This window comes from Epinephelus fuscoguttatus, linkage group LG7 (assembly GCF_011397635.1).
Source record: "Epinephelus fuscoguttatus linkage group LG7, E.fuscoguttatus.final_Chr_v1".
NCBI classification, from domain to species: Eukaryota; Metazoa; Chordata; class Actinopteri; order Perciformes; family Serranidae; genus Epinephelus; species Epinephelus fuscoguttatus.
In genome coordinates, this window is record NC_064758.1 from 35,059,147 (window position 1) to 35,080,719 (window position 21,573).

Sequence of the window (21,573 nt, forward strand, 5' to 3'; positions counted from 1 at the left end):
ACCCTCACAGCGGATAAGGAAAAACTTCCCCAAAAAACCCTTTAGTGGGGAAAAAAACAGTAGAAACCTCAGGAAGAGCAACTGAGAAGTTGCTTAATCAAAGCCTTCTTGGTAAACTTTCCAGTGTCTTTGGCATATGCAAAAGAGATGGTAGTTTAATTGTTCTTTTGATTATGTGTGAACTACATTGTTTGTTAGACAAAGCTTAAGCTGATGCCATTGTGAAGGGGGACTTTCCTGCTTGTGCGCTACTGTCATTGTCTCACAGGATGCGCAAAGTTATAAAAAAAAAACCTGAAACCTGTAAATATATATATATATATATATATATATATATATATATATATATATATCGTAGTATTAAGGCTTTTTAAAAATGAAATGGAAGAAAATATATCACATTTTTTGAAACTGGGGAAGTATCATTGTTATTAAGTCCATAAAAAACATTAGTCACAAAAAAGATTGTTGCTAGTGACTCATGTCAAACAAACATATGACCTTCTCAAGCAGCAGTCATGAGTTTTATTAGAGGGCGCGAAAAGTTTAAAAAATTCCGCTTTGCTCTGATTACCTGCAGTCACTATGTGCCCTGTGGTTTATACTGCCAATTTCCCTGCAGCTCACGCCACTGGCACAACAACAACAACAGCAGCAAGGAGAGAAGGAAACTGAAACAAAAAGTGCAGAATGAATACTTCACTGTACCAAAATGAAAGTGGGGTTTTCAAAAACAAATCGAGTTACTGAGCAGCTTGACTTGGATGATTTGTAGCGTGTCCATTCCCCAAAACAAGTTCATGGCATTTATTTCCTTTGAAAAGGGAAGTGGTGTTTCGTTACAGTAAGTGCTTAGTCTTTTGGAGAACGGAAAATTTGCTGACTAATGATGAGATGGCAGGTGACTGCATGCGACAGTACCTCTCATCAGGGTTATCTGACAATGGAGTATTTTATCCTCTGACTCAAGAAAAACACTCAACGCCGCAAGATCTGCCTGCTGCGTCATGCGTATAGTGCGTATGATCATATGACACGCTTATGACATTTGAGAGATTTCACCTTTGACATTCTAATGCATCACTCTCAGCCTACGATGGTTCGCCCACTCTAAGGTCACACACGTTGGCTTAGGCTGTGATGTCATAAAGTCAGCACCTCACCCACCTACGCCTCCTTGGCCAAGAAACACCCCCCACGCTTACCCTTCAACCTCCCTCCTAAATTCAGCTATGAAGCACAGTAAAACCCAGGAGCTCAATTAACATACTGACCCGGGAAATACTTTTGAGATGCTCGGTAAGCAGAGCAGTGATCACATTCATTTTGCTGGTAAATGAGTGTGTGAGTGTGTGTATTTGCATGTAGGCTTCAGAGAGTCAAACTGCAACTATGTCAGCTGTGCGTAAAGTCAATCTTGAACTACACGTTTAGATGACTATCATGCAGAAGAACACAGCTCACAGTGCTCTTCTGCTTCTTTAGCAGGGTTCTTTAATCTGCCTCCTCAAGCGAGGGCGTCATTATAAAGCTCTGACATCACTTCCTTCCTGACAAACGTCCTATATCCTTTCATGTGGGGGAGTGTGTGGCGTAACATTCAAACAATATATCTTCAAACAGCTGTCTGTGGTTGTTGGGTCAAGCTGAAAGGGGGTCTGTGCATTTGAGCCCTTTGAGTCTAATGTCAGCCCACTGGGAAAGTACACGCAGTGCAAGTGCTCGGAAGTTCCACTCAGAGGTGTTAACTGTTAAGTGTCACCCGAGTGATGCAAAGGTGACACATTTAGTGACAGTTTATCTGTACTTTTTTGTGCATGTCTGCTTAATGGCCACTTTCAGAAACCGAATTGATTGCGTCAAGAAAACATTTAAATTGCTTGTGCCTAATTCAAACTGGCATTTATTACCGCAGAAAATACATTGTAAATATTAAAGTTTAAAACTAAACTGGGGTAAGTGAGAGTGAATCACACATTGACTGTCTCCCTCTAGTGGTCTTCTGAAAAAAAGAAGAAGTGTATTTTATAGTGAAGAATTTCCCTTAATAAAACACTACAGGTGATTATCATGGAAAATGCAGACAGAGTTTTGAACATATATATTTTTTATTCATATATATAATAAATTTCTATGTACAATTTATTCTTCTTTCGTAAAGAAACAAAATTAAAGAGAAAGCTTTGATTGCAAACAGTGTTTCATACTAAAGGGAGGGAGAGACAAAATGGAAAAGTGCTCATAAAACTAGTGTCTGTGTGTTACTTCCCTCTTGTAACCATATTTTAGGTAGATACAACAGGGGTTTGCCATTGTTTTGCAAGGAGATCAGAATCTGAAGGCCAGGATTCCCCTTGAAGTCACTTTGAAGTTGTAAAATGAGAAGTGCCAGATGTGATCCACTGAGAGATCACAGGCAGCTTCTACATTGTAAAGAAACATCCACCACACAGCGTGAGGCTTTGGCTTTTAACGCACTGACTTTTTATCGAAGCGCACACTCGCTACGAAGGAGACGACCATGACGCTCTCAGCAAATCTCCTGTCAACACTTTGAGTTTGCTTTCACGGCTGTGGCGGGCGTCCACTGTTTGCAATCCTGTTTGTAAGTTGACTTGCTTACTTAAACGTGTTTAAACCAAAGTGTCATGAATGTCAGGGTTTAATCACCGACAGGAATAATGATACATTCGACAAAGCACAGCTAGGACAGTGGAAACTGGCCACTGATTCACAAAGGGTGATGTCTGATTGTCTGTCAGTCAGCCTTAGTAGACAAAGTATGACACCATCAATGCAACATGATCACATAAATAACATCACAAAAATCATCCAGTGTACGGATTCTTCCTTTCGAACATTGGCAAGAGGTAACCCCACCCCCCCAACAATGGTAATACTTTAAACAAAATGTATTAATAAAATTTCTTTTCTTTAAAGCAGTTGAGACAGTCATGCAATATGCAGCCTAGTTAAACTAATGGCTGGCTACGGGGCCTCCCTTATGAAGAAAACATCCACAGATTGTGAACTGATCAAGGTTAGCGTTTTTAGTAGTTGGCAGGTAAGAGCTTAAATAAGCCGGTGGCGATGCCACAGTATAAAGGAAACGGGGCCAGAGGTTTGGTGTAACGTGCTGAATTGTATCTGTACAAACAGATATGAGTCATGAGATCAATTCCAAGTTCTAGGCCCAGAGAAATGTAAGTGCAGGCTGTAGGTGTCGGCCTGGGTCTGGGGGATTGAGATCCAGGCCCAGCCAGCTTAAAGGTCTTGCAGAACAGAAAATATCCTAGGTAGAGTACACACTCCCGAGAATGTCTGCGTGGCAGCTTTAAAGAATCACCACATCGAATACCACTCACGTTTCACAAACTGTACACGTCACGTCAATACAAAAGAGGGTTTTCAGCCACAGAGGACCCGTGCTTGTGTGGGTGTGTGTGAGAGAGAGGCCGCCCTCCTGTTGTGCTCTTGCTGCCTGTATTCCTTTGCTCGGACATCAGAGGGATAGACAGATAGCGGTGGGGAGTAGGTAGGTGGGTAGGGAGAGGGTCAGTCAGTGTCTACATTCTGAACTTGGTCAGAGGCAAACGATTGAGAGGGCACAGAGAAGGGGGTCGAGGAGAACTGTTTTGTGCTCGATGAGTTCTGAAGGCACTGTCCTGTCACATGATGTCAACAAAGAACTCACAGGGATTGCCCATAGCGTGCTGGAAGGACTGGCGACTGGCGGTGAGCTCAGGAGGAACGGCCGCTAACTCTCTCCCAGGAGGGGCTCCGGGGGGCGTGCTGCTGCTGACTGAGGTCTTGGGGGCCAGACGGGCCAGACAATAAGGGGGAGGCAAGCCTGGGGGGCCGTAGGAGGAGGCATGGCTTTGCTCGCTGTGGGCGCACGAGCCCGGCCCCGGCTGGGTGAAGGGGGCGTGGCTGTAGGTGAAGGAGGGGTGGCTGTTCTGTGAGTGGGGGTGACTCCTGTGTGACTGGCTGTGACTGAGACTTGATCGGGCGTGACTGTGACTGGAGACGGCGTGGCTGTGATGGCTCATTTGGCTGGCGGACCTGTCGCCGCGCCTCCCTCCACGGACGCGGGGCTCTGATTCACTGCATGTTGACCGTTGACCCTTCTCCTGTGGGGAGGAGCGTCTACCTTTGCCTGCGCTGGGGTTGGATCCACTGCTTCGGCTTCCTGTGGAGGAATAAAACAGACATCTTAGCTCAGCCTTCGACAGTACGAGCACACTTAACTATAATAACAGTCAGCAGCTCCAACTCAGCAGCTACAGTTGATTTTGACAGAGGGTCACACATTAAACAAAACACTGTATATTAATGTTTACTGAAGCCTTCATGAGCTGCAACAGACACTACACATCACGACATGTCATTAAGTCTCCTTTTACACAGAACACAGTAAAAAAAAAAGCACTTTGTTTAAGGTGTGACAAGATATCTTAACACAGTCTACCAAGAGTCAGCAGTCAAGGGCAAACATGATTATCTCAAAGATCTCTTCCCCAAAATTCCACCTGCAGCATTTACTATCATCTGATACTCATACAAACACCGAAACATTCACAGATTATAAGTGCAAACATGATACACCTGCATCAGGAAGACACTACCACGCAGCACATGATAACACAGCAGATCTGTGTTAGAAACCTCTCACATTCACATTCTCAGTTTAGTTTAAAAAGTAGGTTAGTGTCTCACTGCGCACTGGCGCACTGGCGTCATACTGATAGAGGTGTACCACGCTGCTGCAAAATCACACATTCCACGCCTCCCCTTCCGCAATGAGCCCAACAGTACTGGGTAAAGTGGTGCATGATCGCCCCCTATCAGCGAGAATGATAGCACAAGCCTCGGAGTGATCATCCTGCATCATGCACCTCCCAGCACAGAACCAATGCATGCCCAGAGGTGCAGAGAGGGAGAATGGACTGTTGGGAGAGTCACACACAGGATACACACGGAAAGGACGTATGGGACGGGCGGAGGGGACAACAAAAAACAACAAAAAAACCCTTAAAGCCACAGAATGACGTTGAGAATGTTGAGCACAGGAGAAAGAGAAAGAGGGACAGAATAAGATGAAGAGGAGGAACAGCAAGGGCAAAAAGACAGAAAGCAGCAGAGGAGGAGAGGGGGGTTAGCAGGCTTACCGGTTCCCCCAGTGTCCTGGGACTACCTCCTCCTTCAGTCTACCGTTGCCCAGCAGAAACAGAGGGAACAACAGAATTACACACACCTCCCAGCCCAGCCCTTCACGCTCTACCTATTGTACCCTACACTACTATGCATCTGTCCCATATGGTCATAACTAGCATTACACCCATGGCTGTTGTTGCTATTGTCCTTGTCATCCAACGAAAAATAATCTAATCAAGTCATGGAGAAACTGCTCCTCAAAAATGCAAAACTTACATGCACTCAAACAAGCAGGCAGACACGTAATTACTCATGAACACTTGTTTGGAAGTAGGGATGGGAATTGAGAGCCGGTTTCAAATTGTCTGATCCATCAGAATGATATCCGTTTGAGCTTATCAATTACTTATATCAATGCCGGCCTGTTTTTCAAACAGGGGAATTGCAAAATGTCAAACTCATGTGTCTACACTGCTGAAAGCTTGCAACAAGAAAGAATCATGGTGGAGATGTATGGTCCAAAGTGTGGCTTCATTTCATGACAAAAGAAAACAATGCTGCTCTTGTAATGACTGTAAAATGATCATTTCAAGCAAGGATGGAAACTACATTTGTTTCGATACCGACACCAGTATCAGTAACGCCTCCGATATCCCCTAAGTGCTGGGTCAAATATCTGCAAGTATACGGGTCTATACACTGATCCAATACCATATAATTTATCATAAACTTTACAGTAGTTTGGGGCGTCGGTGGCTTAGTGGATAGAGCAGGCGCCCCATGTACAAGGCTGTTGCCGCAGCGGCCCGGGTTTGAGTCCAACCTGTGGCCCTTTGCTGCATGTCCAAAAACATATCTTTGGAAAAAAAAACTTTACAGTAATTTCACACCTGGAATGACAACTACTTAGCGAAATATTCAGTCGTCCAGATTACGGTAATTTTCAGTGCTATATCATCGGCAACTGGACTTGCTTGAGTGTCCCGAAGACGTATCACCTCTCATTCAAGAGGGTTCTTCAGTTCTCACAGCATCTTGGATGAGAGATGAAACGTCTTCAAGAAACTTAAACAAGTTTAGTTGCTGACGATATAGCACTTAAGACTGGCAGGTACTGTTTTAGAGTGGCGAAGATTTGATTGATTTCTGGTAAATAGTGTAGCATTAGGAAAATATCAGATACAGGGCAATTTCTATGGCGTTCAGTCTCTGTATGTATTTGTTCACCATGCCACAATACAAGGATATCATTCATATCGCATCCACACAGTGTTAGTAGCATACAGCTGTTCATTTTTTCAAGTATTTTTTTAATGCAATGGTATTGGAGCGGTACTTGGATATTGGCTGAACTGCCCCTACTCGAACTCTCGAGCTGTCAGACCCTCCTAACAATGTCTTTAACTAACTAGCTTAGTGCCAGCGCCCCATATACAGAGGCAGCGGTTGCAGGCTCAACTCCATGCATATTGCTATACATTTGTGTGTCGTTCTTTTATTTTGTACAGCACTTTGGTCAACTTTTTAAATGTGCTACATAAATAAACTTGATTTGATTTGATAATCAATTCCCATCCCTATTTGGAAGTCCCTGAAGAAACACAACTACAAATTTAATTAGTGTAAAACACATCGCATGTCTTATCCTTGTCATCTCTGTCCCTCCACGTTTCAAAGGTTACAGATAAACCAACTGAAAGAGTGACAACCGGCGGAAAGCAAGACATGACGATGTCTGGATGAATCACTCAAAACAATGAAACTCAGACTGATCGATGGTAACATGTAACTTACCATTATCTGTCTGAACTGCCTGGTTTAAAATGTAAACTACAGCCATCCACTTTTTTGTACCCCCCCTCCACTCTCCCTCGATGCAGATATCAAAAACCATGCAGAAGCAACACAAAGATCACGCTCTGATTCAACATGAAAACAAAAGATCATTCGATGAAGAAGGATGGACTCGGTGTTGATCATGTCAAGCTGGCGATTTGCAATCACATGGTTGATCAGGTTTTTTTTTTTCGTGTACACACCCAGTACTGCAGAGCTGTCCGCTGCATGACTCAAGATGCTCATGATTGACCTTGACAATACAGGACGTGTTTTAGAATACACATATTTGATTAATAAAAATGCAATCCAGTGTCAACTTCCTGCCTGAGAGAGGCAGGAAAGCTAGCATTAGCATGAGTCAGACACTTGCTAACACTGACGTCATATGTCAGGAATATTTAGATTAGGGATAATGCCATGTTGCATGTTGAGTCAAATTATCACATTAATTAATGAAAGCCTGATGGAAATCTCAAAGGCCCCTTTTTACCCTCCCTTTTCATTGCTCACCCTCGCTGTGCTGGCTGCCGGCGCTCCCACTGTGGAAACTGTGGCATGGGTCTGAGTATCCTGGCGGGAAGCTGGGGGGTGCGGAGGGAAAGGGAGGGTAGGGGAATGGCTGCCCGCCCAGGGGCCAGGGGTTGCTGGTGGGAGGGAGCGGTGCCAGAGTGTCCTGCTCAGAACCTCCACCGCTGGATCCCTCATTCAAATTGAGTGATGCCATGTCTTGTTGGAGAGAAAACAGAACCAGAGAGGGAAAGATTTAGTACAACCCTCCTATTCATTAAAAAAGCCGTACACATGGAGCTGCATCATTGATACACCAAGAGAGGTGGCTGTACTTTGGCAGAGGTCCCCGAAGGTGTAGTAGCACTGCTCGGAGAAGGTGATCTTGTTGACGGTGTGTCTCAGGTATCCATGTTTCAGCAGACTGCTAGCATACTTCCTCGCATCCCGCCGGTCCTTGAATCCTTCTACTCTGGAGTAAAGCCAGTCCACCACGTCAGCACCTGACACATCGACAAACACACACAGACATGAAGGCCCCTGCTCTAATGTGTTGAACAGATGCTATATGCACAACAGCTACACTGGGTATGTGCAGACAAGCAGCAAAATGTTGCAAAAACCACAATAAAATTGGTGTAGTTAAAGCCAAAATAATGCATGATACTTTAAAGGCCTCAGACGTTGATTTTGTGGTTTAAGAAACAAACTAAAAACTTGCTGAGCTGCAAAACAAATGCTACTTGTATTAGGGAACAATAACTGCCTCATGGAAAAGACTGGATGGATTTGAAACGAGCAAGTGTCTGATTACAGATTTAATCATCTTCAGAATGGCTGCTTTAAATTTCACATTTATAATTTAACTCTTTGCTCTTTAGAAATGGCAATTAAACATTAATTTCTGTGTTTTAAAGAGTTACTGAGGCCTCATTCCTCACGGACAGCACCACTGTTCAGAGCAGTGTGCATGCAACACAGGATTGTGTATTTACCGACAGTAAATTACTGTCTTAAAAACTCAAAATTCTGCTTTTAGTTCTGTGTGTGCCCACGCAGCTCCCACCAATGACAGCGTTGGCAATGGTGATCTTCAACCACATCCTGTCTCGAATCTCTAGGCCGGAGTCAGGCAGCTGCATCACCTTGACGATGGTCGCCATGTCTGTTTTACTTGCAGATAGAGGCAAGTCGTCGAACTCTGCGACGGGAGAGAAGAGAGAAAATGTTGACAGGAGGAACTTTTTCAATGTTTAAATGTTGTGAGGCTGAAATAATCACCGCAGTATGGATGCTTCATGGAGTGTGGTGGAGGTGGTGACTGGTTGCTTTTACCATAGTGAGGGTAAGGTCCTGTCAGGGCGGTGGTGTGTGAAATCCAGGCTGCTGGGTCGATGGGTCTCACCGGCTCAGCTGAACAAACAAAACAAATAAGGCAACTCTGATAAAGGTACAGGTTAAATATTTTCCAGTTTCAGCGGTCAGACAGTTAACATGCTTTTTTCTCCATTAAAGGTTTTTTTGGGGGAGTTTTTTCCTTATCTGCTGTGAAGGTCCAAGGATGGAGGCATGTTGCATGCTGTGAAGCCCTCTGAGGCAAACTGTGGTTTGTGATATTGGGCTTTATAAATGAAACTGAATTGAAATTGAAGCATTAGTGTGTGTCTTACCACGAGGGATGGTGAAGTAGCTTCGTGGAGATGGGTCCCAACATTTGGCAACAGTAAGACTAATAGGACTGGAAGAGAAGCAAATACAACATCAGTCTGAATAGAGATCTCTGAAAGACACACAGGGGCAAGTTTGCCTGAGCCAAATAATACTGCAGATTACTGTCTACAAATATCAGGTCTACACAACATACCAATACTCTACAGTATGAATACACAAATTATTGTGTGGTGTCATTTACTGACTTGAGTCAAGTGCTCTCCATTGAAAAAGACACTGATTTGATCTCTGAGCTGATGATTGACACAGTGTTGTATGTACTGTAAAAACTCACTTTAAATTTCTATAACTAGCAGGTACAAAGCCCTGACAGGAAAGGTGATTTCTTTTTTCTGTTTTTTTGTTTTTTGTTTTTTTTTTTGCGGGCAATCTTGGCCATGACATAAGTCCATCTCCAACGTCATAGATATTATCTCCTATGTACAAGATATTACGTATCTCTTACATACAGGATGTTACCTCCTACGTAGGAGATAAACTTTTCGGCTTAACTAAGCAGTTTTGAGAGTCTGAAAGTGGTGCGAAAACAGCGTTCAGTGCAAGATAAAAAGGGCATTGAGAGTTCAACCAAATGCAGCATAACAAGTTTTACCTTATCACTTAACTACTTACAAACATCCACTGCCAGAGAGTGACAGGGTGTCTACAGATAGAACCAAGTTAGATTCAAGACTTTTTGAGACCTTTGTAATACCACCTTATATGTATATATATATATATATATATATATATATATGTGTGTGTGTGTGTGTGTGTGTGTGTGACTGACATGTAAGTACTCTTTACAAGTAAACACACTGATGTGAGTTCAAAATGAACAGTAAGGTAAAATGACAACGATTGGGTGAGTTTAAGTTTAATGTGTTAAATGTAAAAAAAACCCCAAAATCTCATCACTGTCATAAATGCTATTTATTATTACAATTCTTTGGTCTGTCAGTCACTGGGTCTGTCAGGCTAGAGAAATTTTCACAGTAACGTGAGCGAGCAAGAGAGAGAAAAAAAAGACTGATTCATGCTTTCTTGCATGTTACCGGTACAACATCATCATAAAACACTGATCAGCCTATCGCCAATTTCCAATACCAGCCAACATGCCAGGTTTACACAATGATCACTGTGGCTCTGATACAATATTCAGATATAAAACTGATGGACTGTGGGTGGATGAAATAATACATCATTAATGAGGACAATATCAATTATAGTCTCTAAAATGTGAACATAGCAGAGAGCAGAGCAGAGCTGCTGTCTGCTGCGGCTGTGTGTCCCCATTAAGAGAGACGCTGTGCATAAAGGTGTGTGTTTGAAAGCAGCAACAGCACTGACAGACTGGGATATTTAATGTCTGTGTAAAATTCCTTCCTGAAGTTTTGAGGAGTGTCTCTGCACCTTAGCGGTCAGGACCTGTTGCTTTGGAGCGTTTTCAATGTCCCCAGTGCCATCTGTACAGTAGGTTCAGTAGGGTTTGGCCAAAATTGCCCACAGAAAAAAAAATCACCTTGCCTCTCTGGGTGTCCGTAAGCACCAGACGGAGGCAGGAAAGTAGCTGATTGGAAAGTCATTAGTCACAAAAGAGGTTTGAAAAGTCATTTAATCTAGTAACGAAGATGTGATTCTGGCAACACTGGATTAACTGAAGGGATAGGCTCGTATTTTACACCCATGATTTTCCTCAATAGGCTTTTCTTTAATTCTATAAATCCTCTGAATACAGCCCCCTATCTGATTAACACCTTAGTCTTAAGTGTAAGATTACACCTTACATACAGTAAGTTATGCCCTCGATGTGATCACAGCACTCAGTCATTGGTCCGACCAAGCTGTATGTTCTTACCCAGTTTTGGATACAATCTCTCTGAGGATCCTCACGGCGTCGTCATTGCTCATGTTCTCAAAGTTTACGTCATTCACCTGGCGGGCAGAGAACAACTCGTTACATAAATACACAGTGTGTTTTCATGACTGAAATATTAGTTTGAAGCTCTGCAGAGGATTCAGATATTCATGCACTTGTACCGCGCACATTAATCTCCGCAGTGCTCTTATGCCTTCCAATGCCTGCAAATCCTAAGCTGCTTTTTATGAGACACACAGTCAAAATAATATATTGTGCATGTTGGGGCACAACGACAAATTGTAGTCAGCCGTCGTGTGTTTTACGGAGGGTGTTGTTGCAGAGCTCTGCTGCGCAGACATCAAAAGAGAGGCATTAACAGGAAGGAAAAGGAGAGGCAGAATTACAACTTTTACAAAAGAGCCTCGTAATGGAAGTGAATGCAACATTATGGTTCGTACAGGCCACAAAACCTCATATAGAAATACATGCGTCATCCTCAGCTTTTGCACTGTACAAACAGCAGCAGCAGAGGCGTTTCATTCATATTTTACCACGAAAAATATATGATGATGAAAACTCTGAATGTTCAGTGATACTTTGTAAAAGTGGAAGAGTATGCTTGAGTACCTGGAGGAGCATATCTCCTGGTTCTATTCTTCCATCAGCAGCCACAGCGCCTCCTTTCATGATAGAGCCAATGTAAATGCCGCCGTCTCCCCGGTCGTTACTCTGACCAACAATACTGATACCTAAAAAGTTGTATTTCTCTGTCAGGGGGAAGCCATAGAACACACAGTATTAGTAATGTGTGTACATTAAAACTTAAATATCTATATTCAAATGTATATAAACAAAATGAAATGTCAGGTTTACCCATGTTGAGCGTAACAGTGATGATGTTGAGGCTCATCGTGGAGTCGGTGATACTGCTGAAGGATGAAGACTGGAAAGGCAGGAAGGAGATAAAATAAGTAAAGACCTTTAGAAATAATCAAAGTGGTATAAAGTCCATACCAATCAGCCCTCTCATCTGTTTCTCCTGCTCAATGTCAATTTCAATTTCACCAGAGGCGGTGACGTGTCTCAGAGGTGCTCACCCGATCTATCTTGGCCACTTTGTGCCTCCGTCGGCGGCGCTTGTGCCTGCGCATCAGCTGCGAAGACGAACTCTGTTCTGTGGAGCTACTGAGCCTGAAACAGAGAGGAATAATGAGGTGGAAAAGAAGAAAGCGGAGACAAAGAAGATGTTAAATGACCAGACATGTTAAAATAAATGAGTTTACACTGTAAACATCTGTGTAGATGATGTATGAGGTAAAAGAAAACACTTGCACTGAAATACAACAGCACATTACACGACAACGATTACAATAATTTATCACATCTTAGCTGAAGTTAGTGGTGCTGTTTCACCTGTCCCCCACAACATCTGTTGCTTAATGTTGCCTTTTCTACACCTTGACACACACATATTCATACAAGCAAAAATTTGCTTATGAACACAACAGGCCTGCTTTTTTTCCTTGCCTCTTCAGAAAGGTGTTTAGACCCATTTTCTGTTCATGTATTCAAGATTTGTTGCTTTGACTCTAACTTAATACATTATATTTTTGAACGCCTGTGGTGTAGACTGATGTATGGGATGATGACTTTGATATTATGTTTTCTAAATTAAGATATCCATACATCCTTTATCTGTAACTGCTTATTCTGTTCAGGGTCACATGGGGGCTGGAGCCTATCCCAGCTGACATTGGGCGAGAGGCCCTGGACAGGTCACCAGACTATCACAGGGCTGACACATAGAGACAGACCACCATTCACGCTCACATTCACTCCTACAGACAATTTAGAGTCACCAATTAACCAGCATGTCTCTGGACTGTGGGAGGAAGCTGGAGTACCAAGAGAAAACCCACGCTGACACGGAGAGAACAAGCAAACGTGTTGCTGTGGTTACTGGAACGTTAAATTGTGGTTACTGTACTTAGTGTTACTGTAACTGAAGCATTGTCTGGCACAAGAATTTCCTTCGGGATAAATAAAGTTCTACCTATTAAGTAATTTTAATAATTTATCAAGCAAAAATGCCAAACATTTGCTGATTCCAGCTTCACAGCTGTGAGGGTTTTCTGCTTTTTATGTGTTTTGTGTCTTTGTAAATTGAATTTTTGGGGGGGTTTGGACTGTTGGCAAGTAAAACTGGCAATATGAATACATCCCACTGGGCTCTGGGAGGCTGAGACAGGCATTTATCTCTAATTGCTGTCATTTTTTGATTCATGAATAAAAACAATCCATGAACTGATAATGAAAATAACTGATAGTTGCAGCTATATCAACAACCGATGCAAAAATATATCATGTGAATGAAGACCTCAGAGAATCTTGAGAAATTTTAAGGTGCTTCTCTTTTTGTGTAACTACTTTTTATGAACAATAGATAGTTTCTGAAACAAACAAAAAGCTACTGATGGAGCAGAAAGACATTTAGATGTGAGGCTGTACGTTACCTGCTAGCATCCTCGTCTTCCTCGCTGTCAACAAATGAGCTGGACTCCAGCTCGCTGCTCATTACTGAGGCGCTGTCGTAACCCATGGCTGAGTCCCTCGCGGTGCGCTCTGATTTGGAGTGACCGTTGATACGAGGGACTGGAGAGAGAAGGAGCAGAGCAGCAGTCAGATGGGAGGCCACGGTGGTCACCGTGGGTCAGATCAGAACAAGAGGGAGCAACCAGGAGGGGAGGAGTCAGTGTTAGTGAGAGTGACAGAAACAACAGAGGAGCTTTCATCTCCGATATCTGTGGAAGATTTTAGCATTATTGAAAATATGAACTGAAAGCAGAACTTGGATTTCAGTCAGACAGTAGAATACAGGAGAGTGAAGAGAATAAAGCATCAACAATTACTTTGAAATAAATGAATGCAGCTGCTTGAGATTTATTTAGAAATCTCTACACAAATTCACTTTCAAATTCCCAGCAGTGCATGACCACCCTGTCCATCTCCATACGTACATTGCCAGTGAGGCGGTGCTGTCTCAGGGTGACAGCGGATTGGCTGGAAAGGTCTCATAAGGCGAAGAGGGCGTGGCAGCCAGCGCATTCGCCGAGAGCAAGCAAAACATTCCAGCAATGTGGTAGTTGCCATCACTAGCTCCGCCCAGAGGGTGCGTCTATGAAAGCCGAGCTACTGCACATAAGCACTCAATCAGCAGAGGGACATGACATCCGCTGTCAGGATTCACACAACCATATTTCCTCCCACGCTCAGAAGACTGCCACGCCAGAGAGAAACACAAAAAACAAAACAAGAGTGCAGGTTCATCAGGCCAGATTGTGTCTTTGTGCTGCGCTCCGTCTGTGCTAGTTGCTCTCTAAAAAAGCCCAGCCTGAGCCTCAGACGGTCTCTGCCCACCGGCTGGCTGCTGACAGGCTTCACAGCTTATCTACAACAGAAGCAGTGAAAATAGGGAATAAGCATAAGGGTACTCTGTGAGGAGCGGCAAGACAGAAAACAAGAAGTGAGTCACTGTTTGACGAGACATGTGAAACTTTGGACAGAATGCCATCATGACCTTTTCAGAAGTTGGGACATTTTAAAGGATCAGCTAATAAATCAATTATAAAGCACTCAATGTGAAACAATTTAAATGTCTCTACTGGTGGGCTGACATTACATACACAACATCACCATATAAAAGCTCCAAACAAGCAACAATAAACCTCTATCCTCACTGCAAAATAAGAACCCCCTTATTTAACTTTCCATAATCACAGTGGAATCATAGAAAAAAAACCCACCGGCATTAAATTAAACTAACCACAATATGAAATGACGTGTATCATATAACGTATTTAAATGTCAAACATCACCAACGGACGTAACACAAACAAATCCCTCTCACCGCAGCCGACAGTGTGCCTTCATCCGACGCACAGAGGAACTGAGCTGAGAGTCAGGAGAAAGTATTGCCTCCTCCCTCCCTCACATGGCACGCAACTATAGAATGACTGCTAATCTGCCTCTGACCAATCATATGATGGTTATCTCCCAAACAGAGATAATATGAGATTTGAAATGATGTGCTGTCCTGTCTCATGTTTGCCTCAGGTGACAACACCATCAGGTTATCAAAAACTCTTTTTGGCAGGGTTGCATCAGAAAAAATAATCTTGAGATACTTTTCATAACTGAGGACGGTTTACCAGCTGTTTATATGCGTTGTGTTAATACTTTAATACAAGCATAAGTGCTTTGGCTTAGCGATGTCGTCTTTGACCTCAACCTTGAAATCCCAGCAGCACTAAACAGCAATAATGTAATGGTGATGTTCTCTTTTTTTTTTACAAGTATTGAATGTCCGCTGCTACAATGTCATAACCGAACATTAGAGTCTTGTCTTACAGCAGGTTAAGATTGCAGAGCACCTGGCGGCATCGAAACAGATCATATCCCATAACTGTGTCCGACACCTGTTCAGCCTCCTGAAATGTTCAACTGCTGCATTATTCATCCATTCACTCTCAAAACGCCACAGCACACACAGAAAATAAGACGGGATATGTTTACCACGGCTAACCGATCACTGTTAAACAGCAAAGCATTCACGCTGAGAGAAAATCACTTGAAGCGTGTGTATAAGGTGACAGGGGAATTCCTGCTGCTGCTGATGCTGCAGGCAGAAAGGTAAAAAAAAAAAAAAAGGCGGGGCTACCAGCTCCTCCTTTACATCCAGGCCATGTGACTGTGACAGCAACCCAAGAGCCAACGCAGCCAAATTGAAGTACATTATGTGGGGTCTTGCTCGCTAGATTTACGAGCCATGAAACCGCTGGCAAACCAACAGTGACCCACCAATGCCCCCTATGGTTTCACTTAATTAGAGCTAACAAACAAGCAGGCGGGGAGATGCCAGGCGAGGAAACAGAGAAAGGAAAGGCAGCATGAGTGTGTGTGTGAGAGAGAGAGAGGAAGAGGAAAATGAAATATGATCCTTCAGTAATTCTCTATTCTGAATGCGTTGAGGTCAGTTGACACAGAAGAGGATGGAGGACAGACGCAAAATTCATTAGGCTTGAGGTATTTCCGCATCAGCCACAAAACAACAGATGTGCAGCTGGCGGTTAGCGGCAGCAGATCTGACGTGGTGAGGGCCAACAATGTGTCTCGGGCCAAGTCAAACACACCGTCACAAGATGCCCAAGAATGTGATTGTGCAGTTATTCTGTCAGGATGAAGCTGAATCTGTTTCCAGTGTGCGAGACCATTACAGCTCTTCCTACAACCACAGCCTGAGGCTGCGCTCTGCGATACTAATTGCATGATGAGCCCGGAGTGCAGGATGCGAAGAGCCAGGCTTGCTGTGAAGAGAGGAGACTGGGAGGAGAGACACAGAGACAACTGGCTTTGCTGGGAGTAAATACACCAGCAGACTGCGAGCATCAGAAGCTGCTGGTTTGTTACTTCCTGCCATAAAAACAATTAATTCTGCCAAAATGTCTGTGTGGCGAGAGCAGGAATAGAATGAAGCGGATATCTCAAAATATCGCAGGTATGATTATGCTGATAACAGAACACACACCTTACCCTGCAGCACCAGTGTTCTTTATGCCCTGTTCAAGGGCTGGGTAATATATTAATTATATATTGATATCATATCAATTTCATGATATGATAGTGTATGAGAGTAGGTAGATTAGATTTTGGATGGCGTAATATCCTAAGTGTTGTGTTTTCCTGGTTTTAAAGGCTGCATTACAGTAAAGTGATGTCATTTCCTGAACTTGGCAGACTGCTCTATGATTTGTCTCTTCCCACTTAGTCATTACAAATCACATTACTGATGATGACCAATCAAAAATGTCATTGTGTAAATACTTTGTTAAAGCACTGATTAATCAGTCTTATAATATCATCACTACAGAACTGGGCAATGTGGCGTATAAATAATACTGCAAAATTTTTAAGGTTGTATCTCAATACACAGTATACATCTCGATATTTTGAAATCTCCTCTTAACTACTGTAGACTACTAAACTACTGTTACAATACAGTTAAATAAAGTACTGTTATAATAACCTTAGAATACTCTTATAATGAAGGTAGGTTAGAATTGTTATCACAAAGTTAAGTACCGTTACAATAAAGTTCAATAATGTAGTTATATATTTTAAAGTTTATATAAGTTAAAGTACTGTTGTTTAATAAAAACAATAAAGTTAAATAATAAAGTAAAACAGAGAACTGTTTTAATAAAGTTAACCAAAGTACTTTAATAATAATGTAAACAACTGTTCAAAGTTAATTATAATACTTTTACAATAAATTTAAATTAAGTACTGTTATATAATAAAGTTAAATAAAGTATTGTTACAATAAAGTTTAAGTACTTCTCTTTTAAAGTTAAATGAAGTACTGTTATAATAAAGTTAAATTAAGTGCTGTTATAATTTAGTTATATATAGAATTGATATCATAAAGCTAAATAAGGTACTGTTATAATAAAGATAATGTTATAACTGTTATAAGACAGCTAAAGTACTGTTCTTAATATGTTAAAGTGCTTCTCTATTAAAATTTTAATAAAAGACTTTAATAGTAAAGTTACATAAATAATTTTTAATTAAAGTAATTAAGTTAAATATAGTATCAATATAATAAATTTTAAGAAGGTACTGTTATAATAAAAATAAATTACTACTATAATAAAGGTGAATAATGTACCGTTATAATAAAGTTAAAGTACTGCAGGTCTTGTAAAGTTAATTTAAGTGCTGTTATAATAAAGTTAAATAGAGTACTGATGTAACTGAGTAAAATAAAGTACTGTTATAATAAAGTTAAACAAATTATAGTTATAATAAAACAAATCGGAACCACTTGTGCTTTTATTCTTCAGCACCCTCTTCGTCTCGGGCCAGAAATGTTGATGTTTTTGTTGTGAACGTAAAGCATTGGCTCAACAGTTAGATGTTAGCAGTTAGCTAAACCGTTAAAGTGATGCCATTAAACGTGAGGGTTTGCAAGTGGCACTGGTGCTCCATGGTCGCAAAATACGACTAAATGGTTGCTGTCTGGAGCCCTGCAGGTACGAACACACATGGCTTGCCTCACACACTATCGTTCAGAGGTGAGTGGTCTGGATGGGCAGGGGAGTGTGTATGATGTGTTTGATCCAGTGGCTTAAAAAACATGACCTTTTATACTTGTTGTCCGTGATATAGTCATTTCAATCATCCCATGTGGAGCAAGTAGCGCAATACATTGAGTACAGTCAATATATATCCAACTCCTATATTGTGGTATTTGGTGAAAATATCGTGATATTTGATTATCTCCATATCGCCCAGCCCTGCCCTGTCCTCTGCTGTAGAGAGTGCAGTCATGTCACTTTGCCTGGCAGACTCTCATACTAAAAACATAGAGCCTGTAAAGGAGAGCAGCTCTTTTGAAGGAGCAGAAAGAAAGCTGTCTCTCTCCTACCAAAGTGATTTTAACAGAAATTGCTGCAGTCAAATGCCAAAACAATAAAGCAGATGTGTTCACTCTTACAAATGGCTCTCCAGGGCTTTTAAGAGACAGATCCTGACATTTTCTTCTTCAGGTTGACTGTAGATGGTCGCATTTATATCTCAACAATGGCTGCAAGAGACTTTCCTGTGATATTTCACAAAACACTGGTGTCTTCTGACAGGGTATAATCATCGTACAAGATTGGAGTGTGACTACTGAGTGGAAAACAGCCTCTGACCATAAACCTGAGCCACACACAGGAAACACAAGAAGGACAATCATCGGGGAAGACAGTGAATTCCAAAAGTTTGACATGCAGTGAACTTATTCACTCCTTACTTTCTTCGCTCTTCCAAGAACTTGGATGTCTACGTCTTTCTCGGTCTTACATAGCTACAGTTCGACACACACCATGCAGTCCCTGAGGGCCTCTTTTCATACATGTCTGCTGTCTGTCCACTTTTTTTTTTCTTCTTCTGGTGAGTGACTTGTGCAGAGCGAAAAAGTTAAGTGTTGAGTAAGAGGCACTGAAATGTAATAAGTTGGAAATGACAGGATAATTGCATTTTTAGGATCCATCTGTTCCTGGCTGATAATACTCACGCTCGGTTTCTCGAGCTCTCCTCCGTGCCCGCTCTCTCTCTCGCTCTCTGCGGTGGCTCAGGAGAGACTCTGTTCCCGTCTCGGTGTCCAGGCCATCTCGACTGCTCACCGCATTGGCACTGCAATACACACATCGGAAAACTTCAGTCAGATTCATAATGATGTACAAAACACACACACACACTCCCTCTGTCTCTCTCTCTCACAGAAACTCTTTCAAATTAATTCTCTCGCCAGCCTGTGACCAACACTCCTGAACATAATCCCCTGCTACAATATACTTCTGTCTGTTATAATATCTGTTTGCCTGCCATTCAGCCTTAGGGGGATATGCAACTCATATTATAACTCTGTTTCAAATTCAATCCCTCTGGCAAAAATAGCAGTTTCATTGTTGTGTGGTATGTGATGCGTTTTTCACTAAGTGTCATTAATGACCAGATACCCTGAGAGGGAGCCATTCTGGACAACGCTGGCATTAATGAGACCTATTGAAAGCCCAGATGGTGCCTGGAGCATGATTGGGAGAGAGACAGAGAGCGGAGAATGACAGATTGCATAAAAAAGCGAGAAGTGGTAGATCAGGTGTGGGCTGAGCAATAAGCTGGCCTGTGTACTTGAGGTCTGGGGAGGAGTCTGGGGGTTCTGGAGGGCAGATTGTTATTCTGTCAGAGGGCTGGAGACGCCGTGGCCTCAGGCACCGGGGTTAAGGGACCTACGCAGCCACCGGGAACCGAGGAAACCTGAAGCTGGTGAGAACTCAACTCAACCCTGTCAGCCTGTCACACACACTTAGGCATGTGTGCAACATGTACTTTACACCTGCATAAATAATCGTACTTGCATGCAAGCGCATTCATGCATTCATGCACGCTCAAGCGACGATGCACGTATACAAACAGTGTCATATTCATAGTGCATCAACGGAACAAAAGAGGCACAGAACGTGAACATTGTCCAGCGATGGTTTAAAAGCAATGTTCTCACACACCTCAGTGGCAGTGTGTGGATGATCAATGCAAATTAAAAACACAAGAGCAGACAAGATGCTGTGTCTGCTGTGTTCACTCAGCGGGATAAAGTGCTCAATGAGGCATGCTTACACGCTTCTGCTACGGGGTGCTAATGGGTGCACCTGGGCCGGGCTGCACCAGCACAGGTCAGCGCATGTGTGCAAATATCACTGTAGATGCATAGTTTGGATGCATCTCTAATGGCAGTGATCGTACAGCAGCGTGATGATTGATGTGGTGGTAACTGCCTGTCTGTTAGGCTGTCGATGGCTGCTGACCAGCCGGGCGGCAGGTCTGCTGATCCGGGGGGAGATTATCCAAGGCGCTAGGCTGCAGCTGTGAACAAATGCCCCCCCCTTTCAACCCCCCCTCCTCTGCTGCCCCCTCTCTGCTGCCAATCGCCACCCCCTCCCTCTTGGGAAATGGAGATGGGTGCTTTTAATGTCCGTTAATCCGGATTACCACGCAGAAGCACATCAGTTGTGTGCATTCTCTGCCCAAAACACCTATTCTGTGTGCTCATCAAATAGAGCCATTCACGCCGACAAACACATCAAATGCATGAATAAAGCACAAGAGAAAATGAAGTGGTAATAATATTCTAGCTATTTACAGAGAGAGGTAAAGGGTGGAAGACTGGATTCATTTCAGAAAGAGAGGAGGTTCGCTATAGGGAATTCACCACGCTGTTTCTCTGAGAGAAAGGCCTGCCTGTCTGACTCAAAGAGGGGAAGAGAAAGGGAGAGTGAGGGAGGGTGGGAGGGAGGAGGTGGGGGATATGACGTGGGGGTAAGGGGGCCGGCACACTGTCGTTTGGCTCCACAAGGTGGCGGTAGTCCCAGTGAAAGCTATCCAGGAACAATAAAATCATCAGAACAGCTGACAGCCAAACAGCAGGGGGCAGCCCATAGAGGGCAAAAGCGAGCTGAGATGTCAAACACTGGATAAAGAGATACACTGAGACATGACAGATTGCATGTTCTCAATATAGAGCCTCAGCCATATTGCTCTAGCGCTGTAATGGCAACAACCCTCGCCCCCACTGCCCCCGGCACTTCTCGCTATATTTAGCTCGGGACTTCTCCTTAGCAAGTGCAGAGATATTCTCTAATCTACCAGTTTGAAGTCAAAGTCTGTTCAGGTAACAGTCATCAAGACGGTCTCCATGTCTGAGCTTTTAGAGCCACATATGCCTTTATTAGCCGAGTATGGATGAATGCTCTGAGTGACTGAACACAATGGGCCTCACTGAGTGCCAGTATTTGCCTGAAGATGTTTATGCTGTGAAGGCTATTTCAAGAATCAGCAGCACTGGCGGCGTACACATCATGTTTACATCGACGAGCGGACTAACGCCTTATTCCACGGTT

At 42.9% G+C, this 21,573-nt stretch overlaps 1 protein-coding gene across 2 annotated transcripts in view; it reads right to left on the reverse strand.

Annotated features, from left to right (window-relative positions):
• Positions 1–2,089: 2,089 nt before the first annotated feature.
• Positions 2,090–21,573, reverse strand: part of dvl1a (dishevelled segment polarity protein 1a) — a 30,131-nt gene continuing 10,647 nt past the window's right edge. Inside the window, exons 4-15 of one of the 2 annotated variants that reach the window (XM_049582294.1) lie at positions 19,191–19,309; positions 13,585–13,723; positions 12,169–12,262; positions 11,945–12,014; positions 11,699–11,838; positions 11,069–11,145; positions 9,171–9,238; positions 8,836–8,913; positions 8,567–8,701; positions 7,836–8,003; positions 7,504–7,719; positions 2,090–4,189 (exon numbers count right to left, since the gene is read on the reverse strand). In XM_049582294.1, the coding sequence (XP_049438251.1) occupies positions 3,669–4,189; positions 7,504–7,719; positions 7,836–8,003; positions 8,567–8,701; positions 8,836–8,913; positions 9,171–9,238; positions 11,069–11,145; positions 11,699–11,838; positions 11,945–12,014; positions 12,169–12,262; positions 13,585–13,723; positions 19,191–19,309 (1,825 nt within the window). In that variant the 3' untranslated portion in view covers positions 2,090–3,668. Of the gene's footprint in view, positions 4,190–7,503; positions 7,720–7,835; positions 8,004–8,566; positions 8,702–8,781; positions 8,914–9,170; positions 9,239–11,068; positions 11,146–11,698; positions 11,839–11,944; positions 12,015–12,168; positions 12,263–13,584; positions 13,724–19,190; positions 19,310–21,573 lie in introns of both variants that reach the window. The other variant, XM_049582293.1, reaches the window with a different exon arrangement.